Genomic DNA, 20,858 nt, shown 5'->3' with positions numbered 1-20,858 from the left:
TTTGCCAGACACATACATTAAATGTTTAAATATCTGTTACATATATGGTACTGCTTATATTATTTCACCATCTGTACACAAATGTAAGTAGTGAATGCGTGTGTCCGTGGGTGGGGTTGTGTCGGTGTGGTAATGTGGGCCGGTGTGGCTACAGTGCCAGGGCTGAATTTTTGTCCCAGTCCGCCCCTGACTGGACGTATGGTGAGATCTATCAGTTAGCATTTTTTCAAATAAAAAAAAAAATCATTCAAATTTCCTGAATTTTTCCAGGTTTTTCATGACCGTGACAACACTGCGTCTTGGAGTTACACTGTAGATGTATGCCCAGCTATTATTGAAAATGACTGTAAAGCTAAGCACGTTTCTTATAAAGACAACATAATATTATCTGGCACATATTAATATAACATTGCTAATAATATGTTGACATTACCCAGGTCTTCCCCGTCCATCACTCTGGCAAGGAAGCAGCAGATCGTTCTCTGAGTGGGATGATCTGACCTGTGGCAACATGACTCAAGATCATCCACTATACCTGTGGAATAAACAATAAACAACATGTGAGAATACAGAACAAATTATATCATAATTTAAAATAAATTAAAGAAAAATAAAAGCATCTAGCATTAATTATTATAATAAAGAAATATTTACTAGACTCAAAACAAAACACATTACTTTCAAATAGTTTCAAAGTTTTACGAAACTCCAACGCAGATCTGTCTCTGAAGAGCCGACATAGTGACGCGAAGTAATAATCGATCATCCATGACTGGACAACACCCTCGACTTCAGTTAAATCGATTGTATCACTCGTGCTGGATATTATCTCATTTGACGATCCCTCCATTTCCATGTTTATGTTGAAAACAAACGTTCCCGCCGAGCGCTGACTGTAGTGCGGGCGGAGTTTATGAGAAATTCTGGCCGCAGCGCCACCTGCAGGCGCGGAGGAAACAACAACAACACCAACGCCGTCTCAGTATCTTAAAGCTGCAGTCCTTAACTTTTTTTTGGTTAAAAATGACCCGGAATCAACATTTGAGCAAGTACATAACCAACCAGTGTTCAAAAATATCGCCTTACTTTAGCCCGATTCACAACTGTTAGCTTATAATAATGTTTTCTAATTTGAGTGGTACGGGTAGGTTTTCGCGGGAAAGGCGAGCATGCCGCTGCGTCATTACGTCACGTCTGTAAACATAAAGAAGTTGTCCCGGCTACTAGGCTATCACATGTGAGGATCCTGCAGGTGGAGGGTCTTTTGTAGCCTTTTTTCACAGCAGCTAGAATAATTAAATGTATCATTTTGATGGCGGATTTGCTTTGTGGGTTAAATGAATTTCTTAATATGAAATTCGAATGGTATGACAATTAGAGATTAGACTGTACAAAAATTGAAATCTACATGCTAATACACACTATATTCACATAGTCTCGTAATGCTGATGTTGTTAACATTAACAATTTGAGAATAAAGTATAACAATAATAATAATTTGCACGGTTTGATGTGATATGAGCAAATTTATATTAAATCACCATTGTAGCGCGATTTATTGTAATGTTTTTTTCTTCAGTTGGTCAGAATAAACGTGGCACACTTGTGAACACTCCGGTGAAAATTCTTATTTGGGTCATATATATATATATATATATATTCCAAGACGTAGACTAGAATCTGTGATTGCGAAGTACAGTAAATATCCACACCGGTGCGGTGACTGACTGCCACACATTCACCTCAAAACATTAGATTCATCCGCGCTGGAGCCGCGCCGCAGCACAACCCACGCAAGAAAGATAATTCCGTAAACAGTTGCAATTGCAGGTTTTCAAACAGAGGTGGTGACAAAGAGGCAAAACTTATGGACTGCAGCTTCAAACAAAAGTTTTTCTCAAAATTTCAGAACTACCTCAACAATGAGGCGAATTTTACATATAATTGTAATTCTCTGTCGGCAGGTAGGCCTACTATACACTTATGGCGCTTTTCCACTGCGTGGTACGACTCGGCTCGGCATGGCTCAGTACGGTATGACACGGCACGGCACGGTTTGCGTTTCCACTGCAGTTCAGTACCGCTTTAGAGTGGGCGGGATTATTCACATGTCATTATAGTTGCGCCGCCTCTATTGCCGCGACTCCTGAAAAACTTTTTCATTCCGCGTCGCCCCATCAAGCTCGCTGGATCCGCTCCTCTGCTATCAACGAGAGGAGCGTCTGTACTTCCTCAACAGACAACGAAACAGCCACTTTTTGGTTGTTAAAAAAGGTGCGCTCGTTCAAAACATTTGCATTCGATCCTTTGCTGGCTGTGCTGATTTAAATCTAGCGGTTCTGTTGTGTTTGTGTCGCAAGTTCAGTCAGGTAGTGACGATTCTCTCCGGCCAATCCGTGATCAGCAGAATTTACACGTCACGTTTTGGTAACGGTTCACTTGGAACCTCAACCGAGGTGGTACTAAAAAAAGTACCAGGTACCAGGTACTGTACCCGGTGGAAAACCCCCCAAAAGTGAACCTTCCGGAGCCGTACCGTGCCGTACCATCCAGTGGAAAAGCGCCATTAGTTCCAACATGAAACAAATCATCATTTTGGTGGGAAAAGTACAGCAGAAGCCTTGGATTTGATGAATTATGTGATGTGGTAGGTGGTTTGTTTGAATCTAAAATATTACATCTGTCTGATAAAATGAAAGAAATTAATTCTGTATCTATCTGTATTTATGTTCTACTGTTAGTGTTATCTGTATGCACCAAGGGTCTGAGAGTAACGCAATTTCAATTCTCTGTGTGTATGTGCTGTACATGTGGAAGAATTAACAATAAAGCAGACTTGACTTGAAATTGGTATGATAAGATAATTTTCTAAATATAGTTAAAATAGACGAACTGACCATCATGTAAGTTCCGGGTCCGTAAATGTACTATTTCCAACCTGTCAGTTATAGGCTATCATATTAATTGTACTGTACTGGTGTAGATAATCTATTTATTTGTATAATTTTAATTAATACATTATTATTCCTTTGAATAAATTAATATTTCCTTTCAAATAAATGACAACATAAGAATTGTCACTGCTCTTAAGTTAAAGCAGTGGCGTGTCCACAAGGGTGGCAACTGCCACCCTTAAAATGAGCTTTGCCACCCCAGTTGCCACCCCAAAGCAGCGTATGGGATCGAAGTGCATTGAGAGCGGAGCAGCGTGATTTTAACTGAAGCGGGGATCTTTTGAAAGTCGGAGAATTCTGGTTTTCGCTCGCTCTCAGAGTGCCCCACTACCGCTCAATCACTAGCACAATTAATGCCATAACTATATAGCACTATATTCTAAACTAGTTCTGCCCATAATTAGTTACTCCCCAACACTGGTGTTGAATATACAGAATATATGGGGAGTACAAACACTGATCTATAGTTGCCACCCCTCATTCTGCTCTTGCCCCCTCTTTGCCACCCCAAGTATAAAATCCTGGACACGCCCCTGAGTTAAAGAGCTCATAATGTTGATCTCTATACACTCTATTATATTCAATTCAATTCAAGTTTATTTGTTTAGCGCTTTTCACGATACAAATCGTTGCAAAGCAACTTTACAGCAAATTAGGTTTCTACAATATTTAGTAATGGCTTATCAGTGGTGACTGTCAGTTAATAAACATATGGCAGAAATGTATGGAAAAATCAATTAAAGTATTAACAGCAATTATTATATGATGCAATCAAACTTATAGCAGAATGTGGTAATTCTGTAAATTGTTTCAGGGTTGGCATCATCTGAGGTCCTCTGAGGGGTTTGCATCATCTCTTCTCAGGTGTTCTGGATCCAGACTGAATCTTGTGTAAATCCTGGCAAAAACAGAGAAACAAATAGAGACATAATTAGCGTAGCTGCTGTCCCAAACAAGCAAAATTGATTTGTTTTACCCAAGCTAAAGAATAATAATGTGCATTTGATCAGATATAACTGCAGTACAAGATTATGAGATGCATTATTTGAATGCTTGGCCAAAGAGATGTGTCTTTAACCTAGATTTAAACAGAGAGAAGGTGTCTGAACCCCGAACGTTATCAATTTCAGAGTTTGGGAGCCAAATGCGAAAAAGCTCTACCTCCTTTAGTGGACTTTGCTATCCTAGGTACTACCTATGTATTATATACATTATGTACAGTTATGTATTATACTACTATGTATTATATACATAAATAGTACTCTAGACAAACATACAAACTACATTAAAAGCAGAACCTTAATAAATAATCAATAAAATCGCTGAATTAGCTTTGAAAGGAGGATTTACTTTAAATGCTTTCGGATGAAAACATAACTAAATAAATTTAGAGTAGGAACAAGTCTGCTGTTAAAATTATCTACAAACACAAAGATATTCTCGTTACTATTTTTTACTATTTAAGATTCCTCTTTACTATCAGAGGTATTCTCTTTTAAATATTTATAAATGAGCCTATATTATTTTCCTATTCACTCTCTCAAAGACTGAGAGAAAATCTGTGTGGCAACTAAACCAACACTAGGTGTCACACTAGTTCAATGAACACGTTTGCTATACTGAACCCTGGCATTAGATGAAGGATGGAATTTGCTCAGATAAGGGTGAAAACCAAAGGTGTGGAATTCCAACTGTGTGTGGAATTCACTTCTGTAATTCTGCCACATTTTGTCAGATTTTGCTAAAAGATGTTAAATGCATTTGAACAAAATATACAGAGCAAGGTACTCAACATAACGTTGCTTCAAAACTTTAAAGGGGTCATATGATGTGATTTCAATTTTTCCTTTCTCTTTGGAGTGTTACAAGCACTTGGTGCATAAAGAAGATCTGTAAAGTTGCAAAGACTAAAGTCTCAAATCCAAAGAGATATTCTTTATAAAAGTTAAGAGTGCTGCTCTTACCCACTGCTCCGGGTGTGTGTTCACGGTTTGTGTGTGTTCACTGCTGTGTGTGTGCACTTTGGATGGGTAAATGCAGAGCACTAATTCCGAGTATGGGTCACCATACTTGGCCACATGTCAAAACAATAATGTACAGTATGTGGAAAATAATGTGTTTTTTTAACTTTAAACTGCATAAACACTTTTCATTACACCAAATACACAAAATAATGTTCTTTTTAGCAACATCATATGACCCCTTTAAGGCAATAAGGTCGAATGATGTTTAGAACACATTATATTGTATTATATAATATAATATTATATTATATTAAGATTTAATTTTGTATCTATAAAACAGCTGAACAATGAAATCATTTTTGCTCAGTGATTATACACTTTGGGCCTTTTATTATTATTATTATTATTTTTAATATACCCAACCGGAAAAGCACCCTTGAATAGGAAAGAGGAATATATAGGCCGTGTGATGGGCAGGGGGTCTTCATATGTCAAGAAGATAGTTTATCATGTATTATACCACCTTTTTTTTACATTTTTTTTTATTTTGGATTGACGAAGTTGTTGAACTAGAAAAGCATTTCTGCTTTTGTCTCAGGCTGTAAAAACCTCACAAGATATTAAGTTTGATTACATGCTAATCATGTAAACATGTTTATTATCTCTTGTTTTCTCTACACTCAACAGGAAATTTGATCTACACTATTTGAAGAGTCACAGGTAAACTATCATTCAAAACTTTGGGGTCTGTAAGATTTTTTAAAAGAAGTCTATTTTTTCACCATGGCTGCATTTATTTGATCATAAATACAGTAAAAACAGTAATATTATGAAATATTATCATACATTTTTTCTATTTTTAATATTTATGTGATGGCAAAGCTGAATTTTCAGCAGCCATAAGTCCAGTCTTCAGTGTTACATGATCTTTCAGAAATCTTTTTAATATTCTGATTTGGTGTTTAAGAAAATGTTTTTATTATGATCAGTGTTGAAAACAGTTGTGCTGATTAATATTTTTTTGTGAAAATTGTGATTTACTTCCCAGGATTCTTGTTTTGAATGTGTTTAAGTAATTTTTGCCATTTTTTAAAATGTCTTAGCAGTTGTGTACTATGAAGAGGAAAAGGCTTGAGTAAAGACAGGAGATGGAAGTTGCAGAACACAAGTGAGTTATTTACACATATTTATTATCCTGCATATGCTAGTAGACTTAACATAGACAATGTGGTTTATTTTACAGAAATGTTGACATACATGTACCATGTCAAAGTGTTCTGTGATCACATAATTGTACAGATTACTACATGCATTCAAAGATGCTGATATGTGCAGAAACATTCTGCAGCTTAAAGGTGTCTAAGGACATTGAGATACAAGATAACATCGTTTAAACAAACAAAAACAGAAAAGAGGCAGAAGACACAGAGGAAGAAATACAATGTAGCAAGGATGCATGGGAGAACAGGCTATGACACATGGATGACACATTCATATTTAACCTCGCTTTCAAACAAAAAAATAAAACCCCACGCTTGCCATGATGATATATATCACAAATGATCATGTGATGAGAAACATGCGTGTTCACAGTCCATCAGATGTTAGAGTTAATCAAGTCAGACAGACACAAATCCCTTTGCATCTACTGCTCCCATAAAGGCTGATGGGAGATGCTTCTGTAGTCATATGATGACATGCTACAGATAAAAAAAGCAGTTGATTGCCTGGTGTGAGTGATGAAGGAAACAAAAGAGTTTAACAGTACCGGCTTTGAGCCCCACTCATTAGCCTTTATTCAACAGGTGCTAAATGGTGAGAATCTTTCATTTGTGCAATATTTGAAACTGTCATTTTGAAATGCCTCAATGCAAGAGTCTGCCAATGACTGATAAAAAAAACAATATTTGGGATACCAGTTATAAATAACTTTTATCTTATGAGCTGTTCAAATGGTCAGGGCTCTGAAATTGTATTTTTGAGCATATGCAAGCACGTATAAGACATGAGACATTTCATATGAGCATTTCGTTTTGCTTGTGTTTATGGCATCACTTAAAGGCATAGTTCACTCAAAAATGGAAAGTCTGTCATCATTTACTCACCCTCATATTTTATTTTTATGTTTATATATTTTGAATAATGTTAGTGTGGCCCAAAACAACATTGAACTCCATTGACTTTCATGGTATGGACAAAATATCAACTATGTTCCACAGAAGAAAGTAAGTCATACAGGTATGGAGGTGCATAAATAATGACAGAATTTAAATTTTTTGGTGAAGTATTCCTTTTAAACAGTTGTTGCTGTGTATGCAGTATTGAGGAAATTGTAGCAGCTTTAACATGCTGAAAAAATATTTCATTCTAAAAACAAATTCAATTAATTGACTATAACAGAGGTGCCTACAGGGAGTGCTAGCCATGCACAAAATTGGTTACAAAACTTCATTCATTGATGGTTTGAACCCTCAATATTTATATACAGTATCGCCATATAATATTTGGACACTTAAATTTGATACAAAATATCACACTAAGTAGCATTTGCAAGATGCTTTTAGTTTTTTCAAAACTAACTGTACTTTTCTTTATTTTTCAAAGTCATTGAGTAATTTTTGAATACTTTTTCTACCAGTTTACACTGTACATTGATATTTGACAACCAGAAAGTGTCCTAATCTGAAACTTTTTTGTAAAATGTTTTGCTTTAAAAGTATATATATATATATATATCTTTAAAAAATACATTCAACTTAATTTGATATTTTGCAAAAAATATCACACATTTTGTCCAAATATTTTTGGGGGCCACTGTATACGAGGCATATAACGCACAGAAGGGAAGCTGACCATCCTGTGGGAATACATGAGATGGGCCATTATTCAACAGTCTGTCAAAACAGAAACAGGCATGTGACGACATTCTTTTAAAAACGACAACAAAAGAAACAAGATGATGCATTCTTTAAATGAAGAAAACATAGACATCCACCATAGCAGAAGATTAGTGTTGTAGAAAACCTGAGAACTTAATATTACGCATATCTATTACTTAAAAACCTGATTTTTTCCGCCTATAAAAAGTATAATTTTCTGTACAGTGCTATATGAACAAAGCCAACTGATTTATAGCCTTCTCATAAATGTTTATGAACAGGCACGTGTCATTTCAACCACCATATGGCAGCAAATTGTGGTCGTGCAGAATTTTGGTTTAGAAAAAATAGAATCACTGTCAGCATTAATTAACAAAACATAAAATACTTTTTATGAGCCCATTAAATCATTTCAAGAGTTTGTTTTTCATATTTCAAATGAACCTGTTTGTAGAAATGTATAAAAGACTCTCCTGGTCTGATTTGTCAGAAGAATCTTATTTGAAGAGTATAACCGGAGTGATTCTGACAGCCACAAAGTATTTTTAAAACGTCAAATCTTTTTTTTTGAGTGGTAACACTGATATTTCAAATATTAAAGATATATCATCTGAAAAATACAATTGAAATCTCTGCCTGTACACTTACAAATCCATTAGACTGTAAACAAAATGCCACAATTCTTGGCCTGCATAGATTGCAGTATGCTGTATTGCACTTTCCACCATAGTGTAACTGGGAGAGCCAGCTGAAGTCTTGAGTTCCTCCTCCTCGTCTTTTTCACAACACTCAATCAGCCCATTCAGACTGTGTGATTTCTCCAAACACAATGTACATTTTGAACAATCAGCCAACCGCCATGCCAAAGCAAGTAATATACATATATATTTCCAGCAATCTTGGAATAAAGGCAACATAAAATGGATATTCTCTCATGTGACAAGAAAAACATGTCAGCCAGATGATAATACATAACTCAAAAGAGAACAAAATATTCTTGAATACTCAGTAAAACCAGACAAATGTGAGTTTGTTAAGAAATGACTCAAATGTCAGGCATCTGATTGATACAGATATGGTGAAATATGAATAATAATGAAACAACTCGTGAAAAATTAAAACTGTAGTGGCATTATAGTACAGTAGTGTATACTGTACTCTTGTCAAATGAAAAAAGAAAAAGATTAAGTTTGATGTGTGTGTGTGTGTAAATGAAAACGTAGTTTGCGTTTTGGTCCTTTTGACAATAGCATTACTAAGAGGACTGGGTTTTTGAGTTTTAACAGGGAAATATGTGAGCAACATTTGTAGGTTTTAATGACCAGAACCACTGATTTGATGGTTAAATTGCTCTAACACCACTATGTAGACTTATTTTATTTTATTATTTTATTTTTTTACATTTACTGCTTGCTGTGCTATTGAATATTTGAGTATGTAAAGATAAGTTAAGACATACATACCTGCTGTACCCATGTGTTTGCATGATATACTGTATGTTTAAACCTAAAACCTTATTTTTTTGAAAGTTGACATCTTAATTTTATCCAGGCATAGCTATCGCGATGCATAACATTATTCTCATTTGGCAACTACAGGTGTATATGCCTCTCTGATATTAAGGAAAAAAGTGGTGCAAATCATCTGGTCATTAATTTGAGATTTTGATGCTGCTAATTTGAGTACCAAACCAAATATTAAAAATAATAATAATAATAAAACTAAATAAAACCCCAAAATAAATATGTGACACTATAGACCATTCCTAGATCTTAACACAAACACATCTGCATTAGGTACACATTGCATTTCTACAGAAAGTCATGATATGTTTCAATACGTCGCTACTTTGCAGCTCACTTTTCACAGTCTTTGATGAAAATTCCCTCTTTAAAAAAGACTAACATAAACCCTTTTGACATCTACTATGCCCTCTGTGGCTATGTGCATTGTCATCAGTGTTGGGGAGTAACTAGTTACATGTAACGGAATTCTACTTATTACATTTTAAGTAGGGTAACTTGTAATCTGTAACCTATTACATTTCCAAAGTAACCTTCCCAACACTGATTGTCATTGCTGTAGTCTCTATATTTACCGTGGAGTGCTCTCAGCAAACTAAGCACCATAAAACAGCTTTGTTAATATGCATGCTCTTGTAGATCTGGCCCCCTACGGTTCTGACTGTCTCTATAAAATAATAAAACAAGTGAAAAGGTAAAATGTACAGGTAGGTCAACAATGTCCTCATTGTTGGTAAATACATTCTAAACAAGCCTCTCGTTTGCACCCGCATCCTCCAGGTCTCGTCTGCAAGAAACTGCAGTCTTATTTGCGTTATTGACAATGACACAATTACAAGGGACTTTTCATGCCATGCAAAATTATCTTTCAGACCACATCTGCGTGCCCTTTTCTCCACCAGTGCGCTTCACTCTGTATGAATATCAAGTCACAGTCACATACCGGTTTCGCAAGATGGCGAGTGATTGCCATCCCCCGGCATTAGATGGATCTCTGGCGTAAACATGTGGTTCTCTACCTTGTGTTCACTTTGGTTAGAGTCTGGCTTTTCCTCTCCATTACCACCGACTACCACTTGAGTGCAGTTCTGTGCTGCTAGTTTGGGTGAGGAGATGGCTGCGGAAGCCACTTCCATTTGGTTCTGTTCCTCATGGTAATCCTGTTCCTCCAGGTTCCCCAGAAGCAGCGCCGTCTCCCCGGGATATCCACCAGCTAGCATCTTTGAAGAAAGAACCAAGCCTTTCACTGGGATACTACCCAGCATTTCCGAATCCGAACAGAGCGGAGAGCACTCTCCCTCCGGGGAGTCATCTTCCAGAAGACTGTTGTTGATATCCTGTGGAGAAGATGTGTTGGGCGGTGTCAGAGGAGCATCCTCTGGCGTTTCTATGAAGTTGACTTTGAGGCCCTTTGTCTTCATTGGATTTGTTCCTCGAATGGAGCTTCTGATGCTTTCTATAACCTCGTTGAAGTTCTCACCATCTGGTCGCTTGTCAATGTCTTGGTTTAGAGTCTCAGAGTTCTCCTCCGGACTCATGTCAGAGGGTGTCAGCTGGCCGAGGTGAAGGTGCGGAGGTACATTCAGTTGCCTTTGCTGAACCTGCTCTGCAGTATAAGAAGGGGTGGATGCCTTCTCACCCTGTCCAAATTCAGCGGTGCAGCTTGCAAAGCTGTCAACGCTTGATATGCCCCTGACATCGGTGACTGCTCTTTCCTTGGGTTGCCGTTCGGTGGCCGTCGGGACTTCCTTCATCTCCAACTCTACCTTGTGGTTTGACACAGCTGCAGGTTGTGTGCTGTTGGTTGTGTTGAGATCTGAGAAGGACTGTGTCCTTGTCATCTGGTTATACATTTCCTCCAGTTTCTGAGCGTTCAGATGCTGTGGACTTGGCGTTCTGACATATTCCTGTGAGACGTTTGGGCCACTCTCAGGAAACTTCTTGTCAAAGGATCTGAGGCTGGTATCCGAGGATGTGCGCTGTGGAACACCCCACCTGCTCGGAGAAAGGTGGTTGTCTATTGGCTGTTTATCGTCACTTTTGTCCACGGCGACATCCATTAGCTCCATACTTCGTGCGAAGGCATCTTTCAGGTTCATTGAGACAATGCTGCCGTTTCTCTTGGCTCGTTCTAAGGCCTCTTTTCTCTTGATGGCTTTTTCCTGTCGTTTCTGCTCCTTGTAGAACTCGGAGAAGTTATTCACAATAATAGGGATGGGTAACGCAATGACCAGCACACCAGCAATGCAGCAAAGTCCTCCGACTATTTTGCCAAGCAGAGTCTGTGGGTAAATATCTCCATAGCCCACTGTAGTCATGGTGATTGTAGCCCACCAAAACGAAGCTGGGATGCTGGTAAATTTGGTTGCATCCTCATCCTTCTCTGCAAAGAAGACCAAACTTGAGAATATCATGATTCCCATGGCTAAGAACAATATGAGTAAGCCGAGCTCATTGTAGCTGCGCCTGAGGGTGAATCCAAGAGACTGCAGTCCTGTTGAATGTCTTGCCAACTTCAGAATCCTCAATATTCTCATGATGCGGAATATCTGTACCACCCTCCTCACATTCTGGAACTGCAGCACACTTTTGTTCGACTCAGTCAGAAAAATAGTGACGTAGTAGGGTAATATAGCTAATAAGTCAATGACATTTAGTGGCCCTTTGAAGAATTTCCACTTGTTTGGTGATGACAGGAAGCGCAGGAGATACTCCATTGTAAACCATGCAATACACACGGCTTCAACGTGAGCGAGTTGAGGATTGTCATTGGCTTGGCCAAATTCGTCTGTCACTTGGAGTTCGGGCAAGGTGTTCAGGGAAAGTGCAACAGTTGAAAGAACGATGAACAGAATGGATATGATGGCCAATATCTGCAAGAGAAAGAAAAAATAAAAGCGTAAGTCATTATGATTTTTTCTTGAACACTCTTGGTTCATTATGCAAACAATGCACAAAGGAATCCACAGACCAAAAGATTTTGTTCAATGCTAAAGATTAACTTGCAACAATATATTTAGTTAAAATGTGTACTCGCTTATGCAATGAAAGCACAAGAGCATACGTGGGTCCGGAAACCATAAAAATAAGGGTATACATAAAACTAGTACAAAAATAGCATCCCATTTTTTTGATTACCTGTGCTGAAGGGGACCTCAATGAATGAGCGAGCATATGGCATGGATATCAAACGTGAGCATGAATGAAGTGACACAGCTCTCTGCCCGTAAATGGCTTCAGTAAATGAATGAGTGGGAGGATCAAGCATGAGCAGACTTTCCTGACACAATTCACCAACTGCAGGTTGAGCTTTTCCAATTGGAGCAGGTCTAAGACAACAGCCGTCCCTTCACCCACGTATTTCTCACTGCACCCTGGGAGTAGTTCATTCAACATGCACCACTGGTCCCCTTCCTTAAACTGTTTGAAATCATAGTGTTGCTGCTCTGTTTTATTATGTCTAGTGCAAAAAAAATACCCATGGAGACGCTATTGTGTAATTCTATTACCTATTATGTTATTTACTCAATATGGTATTATCTTACTTAAAATATTATGTATAATCATGGTATTGTGTATTTCTATTACCTTTTATGTTATTTACTCAATATGGTATTATCTTACTCAAAATATTATGTATAATCATGAAAGTAATCAATATGCTAATCAATATGTTTAGTTATTCTCAATACTGGATGTCTTAATGAGGATTGTATGTATGAGGGCCCTTCCATTGGGCAGTGTCAGTGGTTTACATTGGATTGTACCAGTGAACTTGAATAACCCAATGAACTTTGGGTGATTTCCAAGAGGTTGACAGTAACGAGTAAACAGATTTGATGTATGTCTCATGGGACCACCGCCAACCAATGGGAAGCGGCAAAATGAAAGTTTTTAAAAACATGGTTGATTTGGCCAAATTCCACCATTAATAATGAGGTAAGAGCAATTTTTTGTTTAAATTAAAATGGTGAATTGTTTGCGTGGTTGCTAGGGTCAAACCTGTGGTGGTGATCGAGAAAAGGGCTTCACCAAATCGAATCTATATCATTTAAGTTAAAGTAACAGGCGTAAGAGACTCCAGATGTCAAAAGACGCGCATGCGTTAGAGTAATAAAGAGTTTTTGTGTGTGCACAAGAGGTGCACGGTGCCTAAGAGAGGCATAAAAGCCTGTGGTTACCGCTTCCTAAGTGGGGGGGCCAAGGGATACCAGGGAGCTGCTTGTTTGATGGTTAAGTGTGGCCCTGGTGGACCCCCACAGTGGAAGGGCTGCTCAGACAGGTGTCTGCAGACAAGAAAGTGTTGAATTGTTAGTCTTTGTCTGTCCATTAAATGTTGAGAGAAAATTGTGTGTGTGCGCTCTGCGTGTTGGATACATTACTGTAAGCACTGATTGCTTGGCTGAGATACTAACCACATTAACTATACTGGGCTTTGCATGAAGCTAAATGTGCTGATTTTATATGTTTTATGTGACTGTTTATGATTGCAATGGTATGAAAAACCAGTGTGAACAATTGTAAAATAATAAAGAAGGCAATAAGATGGTGATTGGAAAGTAAATGTATGAGTGTATAAAGAGAATTATAAGAGTTGAAAGAACAAAGAATATTTCAAAGAACTAGCTTTGTCGGGTGTTTGGACATCATCCAAGTTACCGACGCTGTGATCCAAATTGTGAAACACAATTATTGATAAAGAAAAAGTAAAAAGTGACTGTTTTTTTTCATTCCTAGTGTGAGAGAGAGACAGAGAGAGAGAAACCAAGGCTGGTTGGTGTTTCTCTCATCTGATCTGTGTGTGCATGACATGGGGAGTGGAAGCAATGAGTGGGAGTGATGGAGCAGCTGTGTGTGTGCAAGCGAGGAACCTCTGTGTGAGTGAAAGTATCTGCGAGTGTCAGCAAAGAGTGAGTGTGTGGACACATGTGAGAGTGAGAACCTGTATGTTGGTTTGACTTTGTGCGTGTGTGTGACGAACAAAGAAAGTTGTGTGCGTGTGTTTATGGGTGTATGTACGAAAGAGAGTGTGTGTGTGTGCATGTGTTTGTGTATGGGTGAGAGATAGCAAGAGAGAGAGTTTAGTATTAAGAAATTATACGTTAGATTCCAAAAAGATTCAAAACGTGAAAATCCTTTGCTCTCAATAATACTTTTATTGAGGTCAATATGACCCCAAACATTATGTGTGTCTAGTCATGCCATAGCGGACATCAGAAACATTATTATTAAGTAAAAAATGAATTTCTAAAAAGATCTTATGTAATTAAAGGTGGTAAGTCCTCTGCCCAGCAAAAGTCCAGGTGGAAATCAGGGGTCGGATACTTTTAGTAATCCTCGTCTGATGAGCTTGGTGAAGATTAGCTATTAATTAAAACGCTGGGATTAGAGAGGTAAATCACTGAGAAAAAAAAAAATATAATAATAATAATAATTAATTGTGTTGTACAAATTGATAACTCAAATTTCAAAAAGATGTCAACTCCAGTAGAATTATTAGCTTCTAAAAATCCAGCCTGTAAGGAAGCAATAAGGGAGCTCTCAAAAGAGTGGGCGGAGAGAACAAAGAAATTGGTTACTAAGTGGCCGGCAGAGGGAACATTTGATGTGGCAATGTGTAAAGAAATGGAGGTCCTGTTAAAAAATTACAAGACCAATAACAAATCCAAAAACAGAAATGAAAAAAGAGAACAAGAATTAGTGCTGACTCCGTCCAGGAAGCACTGGATGAGATGGAGGAAAGGTGCAACAGAACAAGAGAGAATCTCAATCAAGCTGATCACATGACAAGGGAAGATTTAAAACAGGCTGTTGCTCATTGCAACAAGAGCTGGATGAACTGATGGGCAAACGTGAACCAATGCAACCACACCCAAGTCCACATGATAATGTCCAGCGGAAGCAATACTAGCAAGTAGCTGGGACACTGGTCATGCAAGATATAAAATATCCAGATGACTGATTTCAAGTTCTCCAAACACAAAGACGAAAAGGAGAAGATGAGCACAGATTAACAAGGACATCAAGAAGGGCTGAAGCCCCAAAATTTGAGTGCCCAATCCTCATCAAGCAAGGTCACACCCAATACATACCCTGGGCAAGTGAAGACCTTGGACACTTTGGTTCCCGTCTTCCAGACATTCATGAAGGTGCTGGAAAATGCCCAATACATACCCTGGGCAAGTGAAGACTTGGACACTTTGGTTTCCCGTCTTCCAGACATTCATGAAGGTGCTGGAAAGTGGATAAGAACATTTGAAGAAGAGACAACTGGAAAGCTTCTGGCCCTGGGTGACATCAAAGCTCTACTTGCCAAATGCCTGGGGGCCTCCAAAATGAATGATGTTCTCAAGCAGTCTGGCCTCCTTCGAGCTGTGGACAGACCTCAAGCAGATGGAGTTTCTTTTGGCAAACATCGATGTGACATCTGGATGACTAGTTGAATACCCAATGCAAACTGATCCAGGTTTCCTGAAGGGGGAGCCAATGGGGAGACTGAGAATCCCACCACCTACATCCAGAGACAACTGAGACGTTGGAAAGAAGAACTGGAAAGGGATCCAGAGCAAGACAAAGTACTGACAGCACTCTTCAGGATCGCCATTGTGGAAGCCATGCCTGCAGCAGTGAAAGTGAAGCTGGAGGATGTGGTAGGTCTGAACTCAAAGACACACAAAGAGTTCAGAGACCATGTGGTCCATGCTGTGGAGCAGTACAGAAGACAAGAGCTAAAGATGAAGAACCAAGAAAAAGAGCTGCAAAGAAAACTAACTCAGCTGCAGCTTGAGGAGCTGCTCAACAAGAAGAAAAAGGTCCAAGCAGTGCAGAAGGAAGACCACTCAGCAGTGATTGGACATCATCCAATTTACCGACGCTGTGATCCAAATTGTGAAACACAATTATTGATAAAGAAAAAGTAAAAAGTGACTGGTTTTTCGTTCCTAGAGTGAGAGAGAGACAGAGAGAGAGAAACCAAGGCTGGTTGGTGTTTCTCTCATCTGATCTGTGTGTGCATGACATGGGGAGTGGAAGCAATGAGTGGGAGTGATGGAGCAGCTGTGTGTGTGCAAGCGAGGAACCTCTGTGTGAGTGAAAGTATCTGCGAGTGTCAGCAAAGAGTGAAAGCAAAAGCAGAAGTGCAGGGAGGAGGAGAACAGAGCAGCTGTGTGTGTGTGTGTGTGTGTGAGAGAGAGTATGCATATGTATGCCTGAATGCATGTGTGTGTGTGCACACATGTGAGAGTGAGAACCTGTATGTTGGTTTGACTTTGTGCGTGTGTGTGACGAACAAAGAAAGTTGTGTGCGTGTGTTTATGGGTGTATGTACGAAAGAGAGTGTGTGTGTGTGCATGTGTTTGTGTATGGGTGAGAGATAGCAAGAGAGAGAGTTTAGTATTAAGAAATTATACGTTAGATACAAAAAAGATTCAAAACATGAAAATCCTTTGCTCTCAATAATACTTTTATTGACCCCAAACATTATGTGTGTCTAGTCATGCCATAGCAGACATCAGAAACATTATTATTAAGTAAAAAACTAATTTCTAAAAAGATCTTATGTAATTAGGAAATTCATGAAATATCAGGTTGTTGATAATAATAATACAATAAAAATAATTATATATATATTTTCACCATGTAAAGTGGGTCTGTTATACCCCTTATACCCCAAGCATACCATACATAAGGGATACATAAGGGTTAGTGTAAATGAGACAGGGGCATTACATACATTGCATATAACCAGCAGGATAATGAGCCGTAGACCAGTTGTTAATAAGAAAAAGAAAAGAAGGGGAAGAAGGGGCAGACAAATTCTATCAGTACAAGAAAAAAGATTATTAATTGACTTTATGGAACCATTAAACTTAAAATATTGTATGAAAGATGAATTGAACATTGGAATATTCAGGATAGGAGGGTTTTGCATAGAGTTAACCCCATCTTTTACTTACTCAATTTGGGCAGGAGGAGTGACGGCTACAGGTCGCAAATTTCATTTGAGGAGGCTGTGGAGTTTTTAGGCATTTAGCTTGGGAGAAAACATAATTTGGACAAAAAGCTATTTGCAATGGAAAGAACCAAAAGGCCTTGTGTTACCCTTCAAATTTTTAACTAGAAAACACATTGTGATTCTTTTAAAATATTTGATACAATATAATCAAGTCCTATAAAAAGGTGGTAAGTCCTCTGCCCAGCAAAAGTCCAGGTGGAAATCAGGGGTCGGATACTTTTAGTGATCCTCGTCTGATGAGCTTGGTGAAGATTAGCTATTAATTTAAAATGCTGGGATTAGAGAGGTAAATCACTGAGAAAAAAATAAAAAATAAATAATTAATTGTGTTGAACAAATTGATAACTCAAATTTCAAAGATGTCAACTCCAGGTCCTGTTAAAAAATTACAAGACCAATAACAAATCCAAAAACAGAAATGAAAAAAGAGAACAAGAATTAGGGGGTACTGACCCTGTTCAAACAACATGGAATTAAATTATTAAAATTGGAGAAAAAAGAAAGAGAGAATAAAAACAATGAAATAAAAGAAGAAATGCCGCCTCCATATGCTCCTTCCTGAAATCGAGCTGTTAATCAAATGCCTTTAATACAGGGAACAATAAATTTAAAGGGGCCAATAGAATTTGAGGGATATGTACAAGATGCAAGTACAGATGTTGAAATAAATTGTAAATATTTACACAGATTCTGCATATGCACATGGTGTATGCCATCTTTTTGGAGCAGTTTGGAAGCAAAGAGGCTTTAAGAAAAGTGATGGCACACCTATCCAGCATGGTGACCAGATAATTGATTTAATATCAACCATGATGCATCCCAAGAAGTTGGCTATCAACAAATGGCAAGCACACAAAAAAGACAATGATTTTGTGATTAGGGGCAATAATGCAGCAGATCAATATGCTAGACAAGCCTCTGGCTGTACAACAGCAATAATGGCTCCTTCTGTTCTAATTCAGCCTCAACCTCAATTGGCGGATGTTGCACGAATGCAGCAACAAGCCACACCATATGAAATTAGTGTGTGGCAGCAAAGCGGAGCAACACGAGATGCAAATGGGCTTTGGCATTCTCATGAGGGCCACATGATTGCTCCTACACCATTGCTTACAAACCTAATCTCTGACGCGCATGGTTTTGACCATTGCGCGAGGGGGGAAGTCAATAATAATAAATAAATAAATAAAGTGACAAGGATTTTGGTCACCTTGTTTACAGGCAATGGTGGATGAGTATTTATCTGAATGCAAAGTTTGCACCCAAAACAATGTTAGGAAAGGAACATCTGCACCTATAGGCCACATACCAGTCCCAGAAGGGCCATTCAAACATCTAGTAATGGATTATGTAGGCATGATAAAATCAATCAGAAGCAATAGAAGACTGAGTAAGAATACTATAAGGAGTGACAATATAGAAGGGGACCTAAACAAATCTGTAGAGTCCCTGCCAAAAAGACAGAGAGTGAAAAGAGCATATAAGGCAGACCCAAGTGTATACATTCAAATGGCCAATCAAGGGAATACTAGAGCAATTTAAGGCCAAGAATGAGATAAAATATGGATTTGAGTCAATATTCATATAGATAACCTCTATCAAGAATATAGAGCGGATAAACTATATTTATTGTAATTAGCAGATATTTATTAACTATATTGATGATGCATAGACAAACATTGAACTGGTTGTTGGCTGAAAAAGGCGTATGTGTAATGTTTGGAACTGACTGTTGTACTTATCTTATTTTGACATCTGGAACTCTGCTTCTTGAGCTTTTTTGACAACTTCGAAAAAGACCATTGTTTGTTCCACGACAACGCCACCTGATGTCCTGCATTAATGTTCTTTATCTAGTATTCATTTGTAATCTCCTGCATCTTCAGATGTTTTATGACATTGTGACAATGTACAAACAAAAACACTAAGAGCTCAGCTACAAAACAAGCAGCAAATTCAAATGATGTCATATATGGTTAAACATCTCTAGAATTTCTGGCTCCTTTTGCATAATTCAAAATGGTAAATCAGGTACTTAAGTGTCTCATATATCTAATTTATCTTCTTTTACAAATATTGATTCATGGTCAATGTAAAACCGCATGCTAATGTTCCATTTCCTGTGGTGTACCATGACTCTATTACATAAGTTTGTGCCGTGTATAGCTGTGAAACTGCAGGAGACAGTTTTATGTACAAGTAACATTTACTTGCTTTGCTACTGTATTTGATAAAAAAAAAAAGACATAATATTAAATAAAAATGTTCAGAAATGTATTTTTTTAAATTAATAATATTTATAAAAAATGTTTAAAAAATATTTACTAATAATTCTAATAATGAAATTTGGTGCTGAATATTTATTTAATTGAATACACTTAGCAATATTGTTAGATTTTTTACAATTGTTACATCTTTCCAACTCTTCTAACCCAAAACAGTATGTCTGATTAATCTCTAGAGGTCAAAATAGCAGCGGATAAAAGGTGACTATTATTCTCATGGTGATCGAGAGAAGGTCTCCAGGAATATTAGGGCTTATGAATCAAATCTTCCATGTGTAGCAGGTGTGTATTGATATATGATGTTCATGACTGGGCGATTCATATTCAAGCGCGAATGAGAACCGTTTCGTGGGGGATGCCAGGTGTTCGAGAGAGAGAAAAAAAAAGAATATTCGAATCTCAAAATTGAAAATCGAATGCCAACACACCGAACGAATAATCGAATATTCTGGTCCAGCCCTAGTAGGAACGGGCTCAATTTTTAAATTTAAGTATAAAAACCCATTAAAAAATATTAAGCATAAGAACATATACATTAAGAATGAGAACATAACGGTGTTTTTACCATTAAATAACTGACCTTTAAATAGTCACTGTATTAAAGTAAATGTAAAATCTTAAAATATTATGTGGAATGTGGGAAAAAAAAATATTTTGGATGCCAGGGGTCTGGGTAGTCAAAGTAAATGAGTTAACATTAATTAAATATATTTAATGCAATATTTTAAAACACATTTATAGAATTTCATATTATTGTTTGTCTGCTTTCTAAAGTATAGTCAGAAATCATGACATTAAAGGAACAGTTCACTCAAAAATGTAAAAAGTCTGTCATTTACTCGACCTCAGGTTGTTCTAATGAGTTTCCTGTATGAGTTTCTTTCTTCTGTTGAACATAAAATAAGATATTTTGAATAAAATGGGTCACCAAACAGTTTATTTTTAGTTGACCTTTAGTAATGATTATTTTAATCTATTGACAGTCCAGGGTCTCGTTTATAAATGTTGCGCACGCACAAAATGGGCATAGAAATTGCGTATGCAATTTTCCAGGCACATATCAGGATTTATAAAAAATAAACTTGGCGTAAATATGTACGCACCGTACGGACATTCTAGACCAGGGTTCCTCAAATCTTGCCCTGGAGGGCCAATGCGCTGCAGTTTAGCTCCAACCCTGATTAAACTCACCTACCTGTGATTTTCTAATGATCCTGAAGACATTGATTAGCATGCTCA

General features: G+C 37.7%; 2 protein-coding genes across 2 annotated transcripts in view; both read right to left on the bottom strand.

Annotated features, from left to right (window-relative positions):
* Nucleotides 1–9,273, bottom strand: part of LOC107657796 (telomeric repeat-binding factor 1-like) — a 15,683-nt gene extending 6,410 nt beyond the window's left edge. The window contains exons 1-3 of the mRNA XM_016446039.1: nt 9,261–9,273; nt 679–939; nt 434–535 (exon numbers count right to left, since the gene is read on the bottom strand). Coding sequence (XP_016301525.1) covers nt 434–535; nt 679–939; nt 9,261–9,273 — 376 coding nt within the window. The remainder of the gene's footprint in view (nt 1–433; nt 536–678; nt 940–9,260) is intronic.
* Nucleotides 9,274–10,052: 779 nt separating this feature from the next.
* The window catches only part of kcnb2b (potassium voltage-gated channel subfamily B member 2b), a 126,854-nt gene continuing 116,048 nt past the window's right edge, over nt 10,053–20,858 (bottom strand). Inside the window, exon 3 of the mRNA XM_016446083.1 lies at nt 10,053–12,193. Coding sequence (XP_016301569.1) covers nt 10,256–12,193 — 1,938 coding nt within the window. The 3' untranslated portion in view covers nt 10,053–10,255. The remainder of the gene's footprint in view (nt 12,194–20,858) is intronic.

Source organism: Sinocyclocheilus anshuiensis, unplaced genomic scaffold (genome assembly GCF_001515605.1).
Source record: "Sinocyclocheilus anshuiensis isolate Anshui unplaced genomic scaffold, SAMN03320099.WGS_v1.1 scaffold7, whole genome shotgun sequence".
Taxonomy (NCBI): domain Eukaryota; kingdom Metazoa; phylum Chordata; class Actinopteri; order Cypriniformes; family Cyprinidae; genus Sinocyclocheilus; species Sinocyclocheilus anshuiensis.
Note: the sequence above shows the minus strand (reverse complement) of the source record. Positions and strands in the feature narration are given on the sequence as shown.